At 54.8% G+C, this 12685-nt stretch overlaps 2 protein-coding genes across 2 annotated transcripts; both read right to left on the reverse strand.

Annotated features, from left to right (window-relative positions):
- Positions 1–1766: 1766 nt before the first annotated feature.
- LOC122923398 (histone H2B 1.1) lies at positions 1767–2208 on the reverse strand. Its single transcript, XM_044274195.1, has one exon. The coding sequence runs from the start codon at positions 2183–2185 to the stop codon at positions 1805–1807; it is 381 nt and encodes a 126-aa protein (XP_044130130.1). The 5' UTR covers positions 2186–2208; the 3' UTR covers positions 1767–1804.
- An 8002-nt stretch (positions 2209–10210) lies between these two features.
- Positions 10211–10914, reverse strand: LOC122923397 (histone H1B-like). The gene has a single exon (XM_044274194.1). It carries the CDS (start codon positions 10912–10914, stop codon positions 10276–10278), a length of 639 nt encoding a protein of 212 aa, XP_044130129.1. The 3' UTR covers positions 10211–10275.
- Between the last annotated feature and the right edge of the window lie 1771 nt (positions 10915–12685).

Here is a 12685-nt window from a genome sequence, read left to right on the forward strand (position 1 = left end):
AATGCAGAGGCTGGTAGTATGGAGGCTGTAATATAATGTGGAGGCTATAATGTTGAGGTTGATAATATATTATAGAGGCTTTAATCTTAATATAATGTAATTTACAGGCTGGTAATACGGGGGCTGGAAATGAAAACCATTAGCACTTCTGAGCTCAGCCAATCAGAGCGGGAGGGCGGGGCCTGGAGTTCAGGAACAGCCCCGCCCCCAGCCTCTCCGTGCAGTTCTCCTCCAGGTCCGCCCAAGCTCCATATAAAGGAGGGCTCTGGGCTGAGCAGTCACTGCTTTCTGCTCACTCCTAGAAGATGTCTGGTCGCGGTAAAGGAGGGAAAGGGCTCGGGAAAGGCGGCGCCAAGCGGCACAGGAAGGTGCTCCGTGATAACATCCAGGGCATCACCAAGCCTGCCATCCGCCGTCTAGCTCGCAGGGGAGGCGTCAAGCGCATCTCCGGCCTCATCTATGAGGAGACCCGCGGGGTGCTGAAAGTCTTCCTGGAGAACGTCATCCGGGACGCCGTCACCTACACCGAGCACGCCAAGAGGAAGACCGTCACCGCCATGGACGTGGTCTACGCGCTCAAGCGCCAGGGCCGCACTCTCTACGGCTTCGGGGGTTAATGCTGCCTCCGTCCTCACAGCACAAAGGCTCTTCTCAGAGCCGCCCACATCTTCCCGGGGAGAAGCTACAACTCCTTCTGCGCTCAGCCACTGAGGGGTTAACACCGCCCGCACATCAGGGGGCGGAGAGCCGAACAATTGGCCGAGATCAGCGGCACCCTGTGCTCAGTACAGCCGGAGGTCTACAATACAGAAAGCCCCAGTAATGTAAATCCCGAGCCCCGGGTGTTCTCCATCGCTCCTGTCCCCGCAGCCACAAGACGAGCTGTGCTCGGAGACTGAGGGGTTAATCCGTCCCGGAGCTGCAGAGACCGGGACGCCACTGAGCGGCGCTGGTACGGGTCACATGACCGGCTCCTCCTGTAGATCAGCAGCTCAACTATAGGCGGGAAATTCAAATGAGCGACGGGATCCTGAGCTCTCCCAGCCAATAGGAGCAGAGCTCAGGCCCCCCCTCCCTCAGCCGTTATGTGCCCGTAGGAGCGGAGCCTCGTCCTCCTGTCCTGAGCGGCCGCACAGCCTGTCCCCAGGGAGCGCCACACTGAGGAGGAGGATGGGAGCAGTGAATGGGCATGGAGGAGGATGATGGGAGTAGTGAATGGGCATGGAGGAGAATGATGGGAGCAGTGAATGGGCATGGAGGAGGATGATGGGAGTAGTGATTGGGCACGGAGGAGGATGATGGGAGTAGTGAATGGGCATGGAGGAGAATGATGGGAGCAGTGAATGGGCATGGAGGATGATGGGAGCAGTGAATGGGCATGGAGCAGGATGATGGGAGCAGTGAATGGGCATGGAGGAGAATGATGGGAGTAATGAATGGGCATGGAGCAGGATGATGGGAGTAGTGAATGGGCATGGAGTAGGATGATGGGAGCAGTGAATGGGCATGGAGTAGGATGATGGGAGTAGTGAATGGGCATGGAGTAGGATGATGGGAGCAGTGAATGGGAATGGAGGAGGATGATGGGAGTAGTGAATGGGCATGGAGGAGGATGATGGGAGTAGTGAATGGGCATGGAGCAGGATTGCTTGTATTGTAACTTCCACTAGCGGTACCGCATCTCATCTAGCTGACAGTGAGGAAACCGCAGCCACTGTGAGAACGGGGAGACACGGGAGCAGCTCTGCTGGAGACAGGGTGGGGGCTCTGAGAAGAGCCTTTGGGTCCGGAGAGCGGGGGGCGCTCACTTGGCGCTGGTGTACTTGGTGACGGCCTTGGTGCCCTCGGAGACGGCGTGCTTGGCCAGCTCTCCGGGCAGCAGCAGGCGCACGGCGGTCTGGATCTCCCGGGAGGTGATGGTGGAGCGCTTGTTGTAGTGAGCCAGGCGGGAAGCTTCCCCTGCGATGCGCTCGAAGATGTCGTTGACGAAGGAGTTCATGATGCCCATGGCCTTGGAGGAGATGCCGGTGTCGGGGTGCACCTGCTTCAGCACCTTGTAGACGTAGATGGCATAGCTCTCCTTCCTGCTCTTCCTCCGCTTCTTGCCGTCCTTCTTCTGGACCTTGGTGACGGCTTTCTTGGAGCCCTTCTTGGGCGCTGGGGCGGACTTGGCTGGCTCGGGCATTCTGACTGAAGACACAATCTCGTCTGTTCGCCTCCTCCCTCCGCAGCGGTATTTATACACGGGCCATGCAAATGAGCTGCTGCGGACTGCGCGCCGATCTGTAAGAGGCAGCCCTGATCATCCAGCAACATTTCCAACACATATATATAGCAGACTGTCATGTTTCCCTCCAGCCACCAGAGGCCACTGTGGCTGAGTAGGACAGTCAGAGGAGTTGTTTCCAGAGGACAAGGAGTTAAGTGTTTTTCCCGGGCAGAGCAGAGAGCCTGGGCTGAAGGTGTCTGAGTACACAGGAAGAAGGACGCTGTGCACTGAGAGGGAGATCCACAGGGAAGATTAGAGCGATTTCTCCCTGCCTGCTGTGACACAGTATCTGTGTGCAGTCTGCTGTAGTGTGAGGCACTTACCAGAGGAACTGTGAGTGAATTCCAGGCCCTGCCTGATTACACGTCCAGAGCTGCTGATTATCTCTAACCAGAGTTACAGAGACTACAAAGAGAGGCCAGAGCTGAGCCACGCTGAAGCAAGCAAGCAACCAGATCGGGACCCAGACTGTATCTGCCTGCATGTGCCTGACACCGAACTGTGAGTGCACTGATGCTAACCTGAGCTAGGACATAGTGGAATAGGATTTAGTTTAGTGCACCGTAGAGGTGCACCCCGGGTAGCGGGGACAGATAGGACTACCTAGAAGAGAGTAGCCTGCTATTGTCTGTACTTGTGTTTGTGATTCATTTGTGTTCTTTATGCAAATTTCCATTATCTTTATTGTGAATTCCTAAGCTGTTCATATTGTAAATCTGCTTCTCCGGCAGTTAGAGTTCTCTTTTAATAAAGCCGGTTTCTACTTCAGCCTCCTTGTCTGCTGCACTGTACTTGAGTCCTGCTCTACGGTCTCTTCCTCTGCTGACCGTTACAAGTGGCGCTGCGAGCAGGGTACAGTCACAGAGATGGAGGCGGCTGAAGGCAATGTGCATGATGTTAATGTGAGTACCTCAGGCAATGGTGGAACCCTTGCAAGGGCCCTTCCTATTGGCACGTTGTTCAACTTGCTACCCAAATTTGATGGCCAGAACATGACACTGTCAGACTGGGTGACAAGGTTACAGAGTGCTGTTAGGATTTACAATGTCAGCCCAGAACTACAAGTAGAAATTGCTTTGGCCGCTCTCGAGGGTGAGGCCCGAAGAAATGTTCTCCTACAACCAGAAGCCACGCGCAATACATTGCAAGAGATGGTGAGATTCCTGGAAGAAATATATGGGGAAACAGCCAGTGCAGGGCACCTCCGGGCGAAGTTTTTTTACCGGATTCAACGGGAAGACGAAGGTGTCTCTCAGTACGCTACAGCCCTACAGGAAGTGTTGGCCGAGGTACAAAAAAAAGAGGCAGATGGGGTTACTGGCATGGGACCCATAGACCGGATACTGCGGGAACAATTTATTCTGGGGCTCTACAGCAATCCCCTGAAACAGGCTCTGCGGGAACGAGTCAGAGTAGACCCTACCCTAACCTTTCGACAAATTTTGGCAGAGGCCGTGACGCGAAACAAAGAAGACAGCTATGCTTCTGGAGTAATACGGACCCAGACCGTTACACCCCCCGGGGTTACAAGAAATGAGGAAGCCCTGGTCAGAGTGGTACAAGACTTGCAGAGCTCCCTGAGTGCCATGCACGAAAAGTTGACACACCTGGAGAAACGGATAGAGTCGCGCCATACTACTGAGGCTGCCTATCCAGCCCGACAACAAACCTATCAGGCGACTCCATGGGTTCCTACACCCGAATGCCCTTATGCTAGTTTACCATACCATCAAGCCCCTCATTACCCTTCAGTGGGGCCATCCAGCCAAGCTCTGAGGGCACCTCCCACTCGCAGGCTAAAAGTGGGCCGTCAAGGGGCACAGTGTTGGCGGTGTGGAGATCTAGGACATTTCGCCAGAGAGTGTCGGAATAATCCAGCTGGACGCCAAGAGCCGCCGTTAAACTACCGACCCCTGCAGTAGTGGGGCGTACTGCAGGGGAGGTGGAGAGCCAAGTTACCCAGCAAAGCTCCGAACACCTGGTCGCAGGGTGCCCCACTATACGAGCTGAGTTCGAAGGTGTTCCTGTCGACTGCTTAGTGGATACTGGGTCTCAGGTGACAACTATGCCCGAGTCATTCTTCTACCGTTACTTTCAAGCGCTGGCCAAGCCAGAACGAGAGACACTGGTCCGGGTTACAGCGGCTAACCAACAACAGATTCCTGTCACAGGGGTCGTGTGGATGAATGTACGGCTGTGTGGACAGGAAGTGGGGCGGAAAGGTATCTTGTTGGTCCCCGAAACGTTCAAAGAAGATGTGCCGGTGATAATGGGCATGAATATCCTGCGAGAATTGGATCAGATCATGTTCACCAAACGGGGGCCGGGTTACTGGAAACAAGCCACCCCGCACAAACCTACCCAGAAAGCATTTCAACGGCTAATCCGTTTTTGTGGAACACAGAAAAGTGTACCAGCACACCAGGCGGTGGGAACGATCCGAGCGCCAGGAAAGGCTACCTTCACCCTTCCCCCTGGTCGGGAGACCGTGCTGACGTTACCCGTGGGAACTTTCCGTAATCTTGAAGGCATGGAGGTGTTCGTTGAACCAACAGGCCTAGGAGAGCTGGGTCAGGACGTCCTGGTGGCCCGGACACTGGGAGTGGTCCAGAATGGACGAGTACCCATAAGAGCTGTGAATGTGGGATATCTAGAAGTTCCCTTGACGCCAGGGGTGGAACTGGCTCGTGTGTACCTACATCAGGGAGAAATCCTGAGTCAGAGAGAAGTGACTCTAGCTCCGGTAGGGGATGCTGGTTGGACCCTGGCAGTTACTGCCAGTGCAGAAGAGGCGCCGACCCCAGAATGGAATGGGGGAACCATCTTGGATCAAATGGAGATAGATGTTAAGGCTCTCAGTTTAGACCAACAGCGAGCAGTTGAAACCATGCTGTGGGAGAATCAGGCTGCGTTTGCCCGCCACGCCGATGACTTTGGCTGCACGAATGCTATCACACATGAGATACCGACGGGGGACACTCCACCAATTCGGGAGAGATATCGACAGATTCCGCCCAAGTTGTACCAGGAAGTGAAGACGCTATTGAAACAGATGATAGATTCCGGAGTGGTGCGGGGAAGCCAGAGCCCTTGGGCAGCCCCAGTGGTGCTTGTCAAGAAGAAGGACGGCACTATTCGATTTTGTGTGGATTACCGGCGGTTGAATGCTTGCACTGCGCGAGACTCATATCCTCTGCCACGCATCGAGGAGTCTCTGACGGCTCTAGGACGAGCCAAATACTTCTCCACCCTGGATCTAGCAAGTGGGTACTGGCAAGTACCAGTGGCTGAGCAGGACAAGGCAAAGACAGCATTCATACTCCCCATGGGGTTATTTGAATTCAACAGGATGCCATTCGGACTGACTAATGCCCCTGGAACCTTCCAGCGGCTGATGGAGAGATGCCTGGGAGACCTGAATTTTGAAGCCACTCTGATATACCTAGACGATATCATCGTATACTCTGCTACTTTTCAAGAACACTTGAATCGGCTAGGGCAGGTACTCGAGCGACTGCGATCCCATGGCCTGAAGGTAAAGCCAAAGAAGTGTCATCTCTTCAAGAGGGAGATCGAGTACCTGGGCCATAGGGTGTCCCAAGACGGAGTGCTACCGTCCCAAGACAAAGTGGCTGCAATACGACAATGGCTAGTGCCGAGAACACTGCGTGAGTTGAAGGCCTTCCTGGGACTGACTGGGTACTACCGGCGGTTCATCAAAGACTACGCAAAAATAGCGGGCCCTCTGAATGAGTTGTTGAGAGGAACGGCTGGGCAACCCAAGGGCCAAAGTATCCCCTGGGGACAGAAACAGGAAGAGGCCTTCCAGGCCCTGAAAGAAGCCCTGACATCGGCCCCCATCTTGGCTTATGCCGATTTTGATAAACCATTCATCTTAGCTACTGATGGCAGCCTCTACGGACTTGGGGCAGTCCTGTCGCAGGTACAGGATGGACATGAGAGAGTGATCGCTTATGCCAGTAGATCCTTGCGAGATACGGAGCGAAACCCCCATAACTACAGTTCCTTCCGGCTGGAACTCCTTGCCCTGGTGTGGGCTATGACGGAGAAATTTGCAGGATATCTGACAGGAGCTAAGATCTTCGTACGGACGGATAACAATCCCCTGGCCCATCTGGGTACGGCCAAGTTGGGAGCCCTGGAGCAACGCTGGGCGGCTCGCCTCGCAAAGTATGACTTCTCAATTCGCTACCGCTCCGCTACAGAGAACACTAATGCTGATGGTCTCTCGAGGGTTACTTTTGAAACTCCAGTAGGGGATATGGATGAACAAAAGGAAGAAGATGAAACTCCTGACTTCCGCAAGTTCGCTCCCCCAACAGTCGCGGCCCAGACAAGTGGGGAGGCATGTAAGAGGCAGCCCTGATCATCCAGCAACATTTCCAACACATATATATAGCAGACTGTCATGTTTCCCTCCAGCCACCAGAGGCCACTGTGGCTGAGTAGGACAGTCAGAGGAGTTGTTTCCAGAGGACAAGGAGTTAAGTGTTTTTCCCGGGCAGAGCAGAGAGCCTGGGCTGAAGGTGTCTGAGTACACAGGAAGAAGGACGCTGTGCACTGAGAGGGAGATCCACAGGGAAGATTAGAGCGATTTCTCCCTGCCTGCTGTGACACAGTATCTGTGTGCAGTCTGCTGTAGTGTGAGGCACTTACCAGAGGAACTGTGAGTGAATTCCAGGCCCTGCCTGATTACACGTCCAGAGCTGCTGATTATCTCTAACCAGAGTTACAGAGACTACAAAGAGAGGCCAGAGCTGAGCCACGCTGAAGCAAGCAAGCAACCAGATCGGGACCCAGACTGTATCTGCCTGCATGTGCCTGACACCGAACTGTGAGTGCACTGATGCTAACCTGAGCTAGGACATAGTGGAATAGGATTTAGTTTAGTGCACCGTAGAGGTGCACCCCGGGTAGCGGGGACAGATAGGACTACCTAGAAGAGAGTAGCCTGCTATTGTCTGTACTTGTGTTTGTGATTCATTTGTGTTCTTTATGCAAATTTCCATTATCTTTATTGTGAATTCCCAAGCTGTTCATATTGTAAATCTGCTTCTCCGGCAGTTAGAGTTCTCTTTTAATAAAGCCGGTTTCTACTTCAGCCTCCTTGTCTGCTGCACTGTACTTGAGTCCTGCTCTACGGTCTCTTCCTCTGCTGACCGTTACAGATCTACTGGAGGAGAGGGTCACGTGGTGTCTCCACTTCTCCCAATTGGCAGCCTCAAGTCCATCCAGCTGAGCCGGGGGCGGGGCTCACATCCATCCATTCAGCGGAGCAGCAGGAGGGGTGGGTCTCATAGCCACCCATACTGCTAAACCGGGGGGCGGAGCAGAAGGAGGGGCAGAACTCTCATCCATCCGTTCAGCTGAGCGGGGGGGGGGGGGAGAGGCGGGGCTAACATCTCTCTTCAGTCTATCAGGGCCTCTCTGCTCGGCTGATACCCGCCCCGCCCCTCACTGCGCCCCGCCCTCTGCCGGTAGTGATGCCGCCGCTGAGTATACTGTGCGTGCAGGGGGATCGTGCGCTCTATCCCTGGACACCAGCGCAGCGATGGAGCCGCTCTTCTCCGAACAGTGAATACCGGACTGCTGTCCGGTGTGGAGCGGGAGAAGGCGGCCACTGACGGGTTAATACTGAGTAGGCTATGGGGGCGGGGCTATAGTGCCATGGCTTTTGAAATTCCCGCTCAATTACCGTCCGTTAAGAATTCAGCGGGCATGGACAAGCTCCGCCCCCGGCTCATCTAAATGGATGGATGTTAGCCCTGCCCCTCCTGCTGTTCCGCCCACCTGCTCAGCTGAATGAATGGATGTGAGCCCCTCCCCTCCTGCTGCTCCGCCCATCGGCTCAGCTGAATGAATGGATGTGAGCCCCTCCCCTCCTGCTCTTCTCAGAGCCCCCACCTTCTCTAGGACGGAGCTGCCGCATTGTGTGAATACATGGAAGCCTCATGTCCGAGGCGGATTATTCCCTCATTATAGACCACTGATCGGGAGGATGGGGGGAGTAGTGATCGGCCAGAGAGAAGGATGGGGGGAGTAGTGATCGGCCAGAGAGAAGTTGGTCAATGAAGAGAATGAGTGAAGTAGTTATATGGTATTGAGGATGATTAGGGGAGTAGTGGTCAGCCAGTGAGAATGAGGGAAGTAGTGATCTGCTAATGGATGGATGTGAGCCCCGCCGTGCGCTCTATCCCTGGACACCAGCGCAGAAGGGGGCGGAGCTATAGAACAAGAGCTTTACAGTGATTGGCTGATCTCCAGCTTTTGAAATTCCCGCTCAATTACAGTCCGGTTAGAATTCAGCGGCCGTGGAGGAGCAGTCCATTACACACAGGGGGACGAACCCTCTACAGCAGCAATGTGCTCGCCGCATGTCAGGAGCGGTAAGTGCCCCTGTGTGACGCCTCCACAGCGGAGATCAGCGGCATCGCCAGCTCAGTCGTACAGACCATGTGGGCGGCTCTTAGAAGAGCCTTTGGTCTGGGGCGGGGCAGAGCCGGGCTCACTTGCTCTTGGCCGGCTTGCTGCTCTCGGTCTTCTTGGGCAGCAGCACGGCCTGGATGTTGGGCAGGACGCCTCCCTGGACGATGGTGACTCCGCCCAGCAGCTTGTTGAGCTCCTCGTCGTTGCGCACGGCCAGCTGCAGGTGACGGGGGATGATGCGGGTCTTCTTGTTGTCGCGGGCGGCATTGCCGGCCAGCTCCAGGATCTCGGCGGTGAGATACTCGAGCACAGCGGCCAAGTAGACGGGAGCGCCGGCGCCCACCCTCTGGGCGTAGTTGCCCTTGCGGAGGAGCCTGTGCACACGGCCGACCGGGAACTGGAGCCCTGCCCGGGATGAGCGGGTCTTGGCCTTAGCCCGCACTTTGCCTCCTTGTTTGCCGCGTCCAGACATCGTTCTCTTCTCTGTACAGATGAGACTGACAGCCCCGCTCCGCCCGTCACCTCTTATACCCGGGTGGCGCAGGGGGAACTCCTCTGTGATTGGCTGAATCCAAATCCGGTTTTCAGCGCCAAATCCTGCAGCCAATGAGGAAGCAGATGACCTGAAAAGGCTCGTGAGGACACGCCCCCTTTTCTCCACCAATTGCCGGCCGCCCCCATAGCACCGTGTCCCGGTGTATCCCCGAGTGCCCGGCTCTGTGGATCCATCCAGCCGCTCGTCCTTCACTGCCTCCTCAAGTGTCCAATCACTACTCCCCCCATCCTCCTCAAGTGTACAATCACTACTCCCCAACCATCCTCAGTGTCCAATCACTACTCCCCTCATCCTCCCGAGTATACGATCACTACTCCCCTCATCCTCCCGATCAGTGGTCTATAACGAGGGAATAATCCGCCTCGGACATGAGGCTTCCATGTATTCACACAATGCGGCAGCTCCGCCCTAGAGAAGGTGGGGGCTCTGAGAAGAGCAGGAGCGGGGGGCGGAGCAGCAGGAGGGGAGGGGCTCACATCATCCATTCAGAGAGCCGGGGGCGGGGCAGAAGGGGCGGGGCTCGCATCCATTCAGACGAGTCGGGGGCGGAGCTTGTCCCCGGCCGCTGAATTCTAACCGGACGTTAATTGAGCGGGAATTTCAAAAGCGATGGTACTAGTTACATAGCCCCGCCCCCCGTAGCTGCTCAGTATTAACCCGTCAGTGGCCGCCTGCTCCCGCTCCACACCGGAGAACAGTCCCGTATTCACTGTGCGGAGAAGAGCGGCTCCATCGCTGCGCTGATGTCCAGGGATAGAGCGCACGATCCCCCTGCACGCACAGTACACTCAGCGGCGGCATCACTACCAGCAGAGGGCGGGGCGCAGTGAGGGGCGGGGCGGGTATCAGCCGAGCAGAGAGGCCCTGATAGACTGAAGAGAGCGGCGCTGACAGGGTTAACCCGCCCCCTAGAAAGAGGGCAGAAGGGCGGAGTGGAGCTCGTCTGAGGAGGAGGTGGTGGCTCTGAGAAGAGCCTTTGGGGGAGAGGTGCGGGCGGCGCCGGTTACTTCTTGGCCGCGCTCTTCTTGGCTTTCGCCGCTTTCTTAGCCGGACTCTTGGCAGCCTTGGGTTTGGCCGCCTTCTTAGCCGGACTCTTGGCCAGCTTCTTGGGCTTGGGGGCAGCCTTCGGCTTCTTGGGGCTCTTGGCTGCTTTCTTGGCCGCGGCTGGTTTCTTGGTCTTTTTCGGGCTCTTGGCCGGAGCCTTCTTCGGGGATTTAGCGGGTTTCTTGGCCGCAGTAGCTGCAGGTTTCTTGGCCGCCGCCGGCTTCTTCTTGGCCGCCTTGTCCTTGGTCTCCTGCTGCTTCTTGTTGAGCTTGAAGGAGCCGGAGGCGCCGCTGCCCTTCACCTGGGTGAGGGTCCCCTTGGTGACCAGAGCCCTGATGGCCACCTTGATGCGGCTATTATTCTTCTCCACATCGCATCCTCCTGCAGCCAGAGCCTTCTTCAGGGCGGCCAGAGACACCCCGCTGCGCTCCTTGGAGGCGGACACGGCTGTGACGAGGAGCTCGGACACGCTGGGCCCGGACGGCTTCTTGCTTTTCTTGGCGCCCCCTGCAGCGGCGGATTTCTTCGGCTGCCTCTTGGACTTGGCGGCCGCTTCGGCGGGAGGAGCGGCGGCGGCTGCTGGCGCGGTCTCTGCCATCTTGTGTGGGACGTAAATACAAAGACTTCTCCTGGAGAAAACACTGAGGCCGGGGCCGCCTCTTATATGTGGAGCGCTGCGCAGTGATTGGCTGCTGAGCTCCGCCCTCCTGCGCGGCTATTGGCTGACACTGGACACAGGCCCCGCCCTCACCCCTCTCAGCCCGGCTGCAGCTCCGCTCTCCCCTTGTGCTTCCCTGCCCGGGAGAAGAGCCCTTTAGCGGCTAGAACCGGACAGGAGAGGCCGCCTTCTCCGCGCCTGCCTCCTCCCGGACATCCCCCCTCACCGTGTGCCGCCGTCTGTGGCGGAGGAGGCGGGAGCAGGCCCCGGGATCTCCGCCACAGTCCTCCCGCTCTGCCTGACGTTCTGCACATCCGGCTGGATCCGGCCCGATGGCTCCGCTGCGGGGGCTCGTTCCCTCTCTTCCCGGCCCTCGTCCCCATCCCAGGGCTCTTTCCCACATGGTGGGGCCGCAGGAAGCTGCTCGGACGCTGCGGGGGGAGCTGGAGCCGCGGAGAGCCCGTGAGGGTAACACAGGCGGCGGCCTCCGCTCCCTGCCGGCTCCCGGGCTCCAGTGCTCCGTGTCCCCGCACATTCCCCGCTGCAGTGATGCCGCCTCATGTGTGTACAGGGCTCTCAGGGAGCAGAGATGCGTCTTGTGGCCAGGGCTGCAGCAGAGGGGGTGCCGGTACAATGGGGCAGAGTATGGCCCCGCCCCCCAGAAGTATGGACCCCGCTTTACTGACCCCCGGAAACATTCTGGGGAGTAAGAAATGTGGAGAAAACTGCCCCTATAATCCCCCTCATTGCACCTCCGTAACCTCAGGACAATACGGCAAAGTACAGTATAGGACAGTATAGTATATTATAGTATAGTACAGTATAGAATAGTACAGCACAGTATATTATAGTATAGTACAGTATAGAATAGTATAGTACAGCACAGTATATTATAGTACAGCACAGTATAGTACAGCACAGTATATTATAGTATAGTACAGCACAGTATATTATAGTATAGTACAGCACAGTATAGTACAGCACAGTATATTATAGTATAGTACAGCACAGTATATTATAGTATAGTACAGCACAGTATATTATAGTATAGCAAAGTATAGTATAGTGCAGCACAGTATAGAATAGTACAGCACAGTATAGTATAGTACAGCACAGTATATTATAGTACAGTATAGTATAGTGCAGCACAGTATAGAATAGTACAGCACAGTATATTATAGTACAGTATAGTATAGTATAGTACAGTATATTATAGTATAGCACAGTATATTATAGTATAGCACAGTATATTATAGTACAGCACAGTATAGTATAGTACAGCACAGTATATTATAGTACAGTATAGTATAGTACAGCACAGTATAGTATAGTACAGCACAGTATAGTATAGTATAGTATAGTACAGCACAGTATATTATAGTATAGTACAGTATAGTATAGCACAGTATATTATAGTATAGCACAGTATATTATAGTACAGCACAGTATAGTATAGTACAGCACAGTATATTATAGTACAGTATAGTATAGTACAGCACAGTATAGTATAGTACAGCACAGTATATTATAGTATAGTATAGTACAGCACAGTATATTATAGTACAGTATATTATAGTATAGCACAGTATATTATAGTATAGCACAGTATATTATAGTATAGTACGGTATAGTATAGCAAAGTATAGTATAGTGCAGCACAGTATAGAATAGTACAGCACAGTATATTATAGTACAGTATAGTATAGTACAG

The sequence above is a fragment of the Bufo gargarizans genome, unplaced genomic scaffold (genome assembly GCF_014858855.1).
Source record: "Bufo gargarizans isolate SCDJY-AF-19 unplaced genomic scaffold, ASM1485885v1 original_scaffold_1571_pilon, whole genome shotgun sequence".
NCBI classification, from domain to species: Eukaryota; Metazoa; Chordata; class Amphibia; order Anura; family Bufonidae; genus Bufo; species Bufo gargarizans.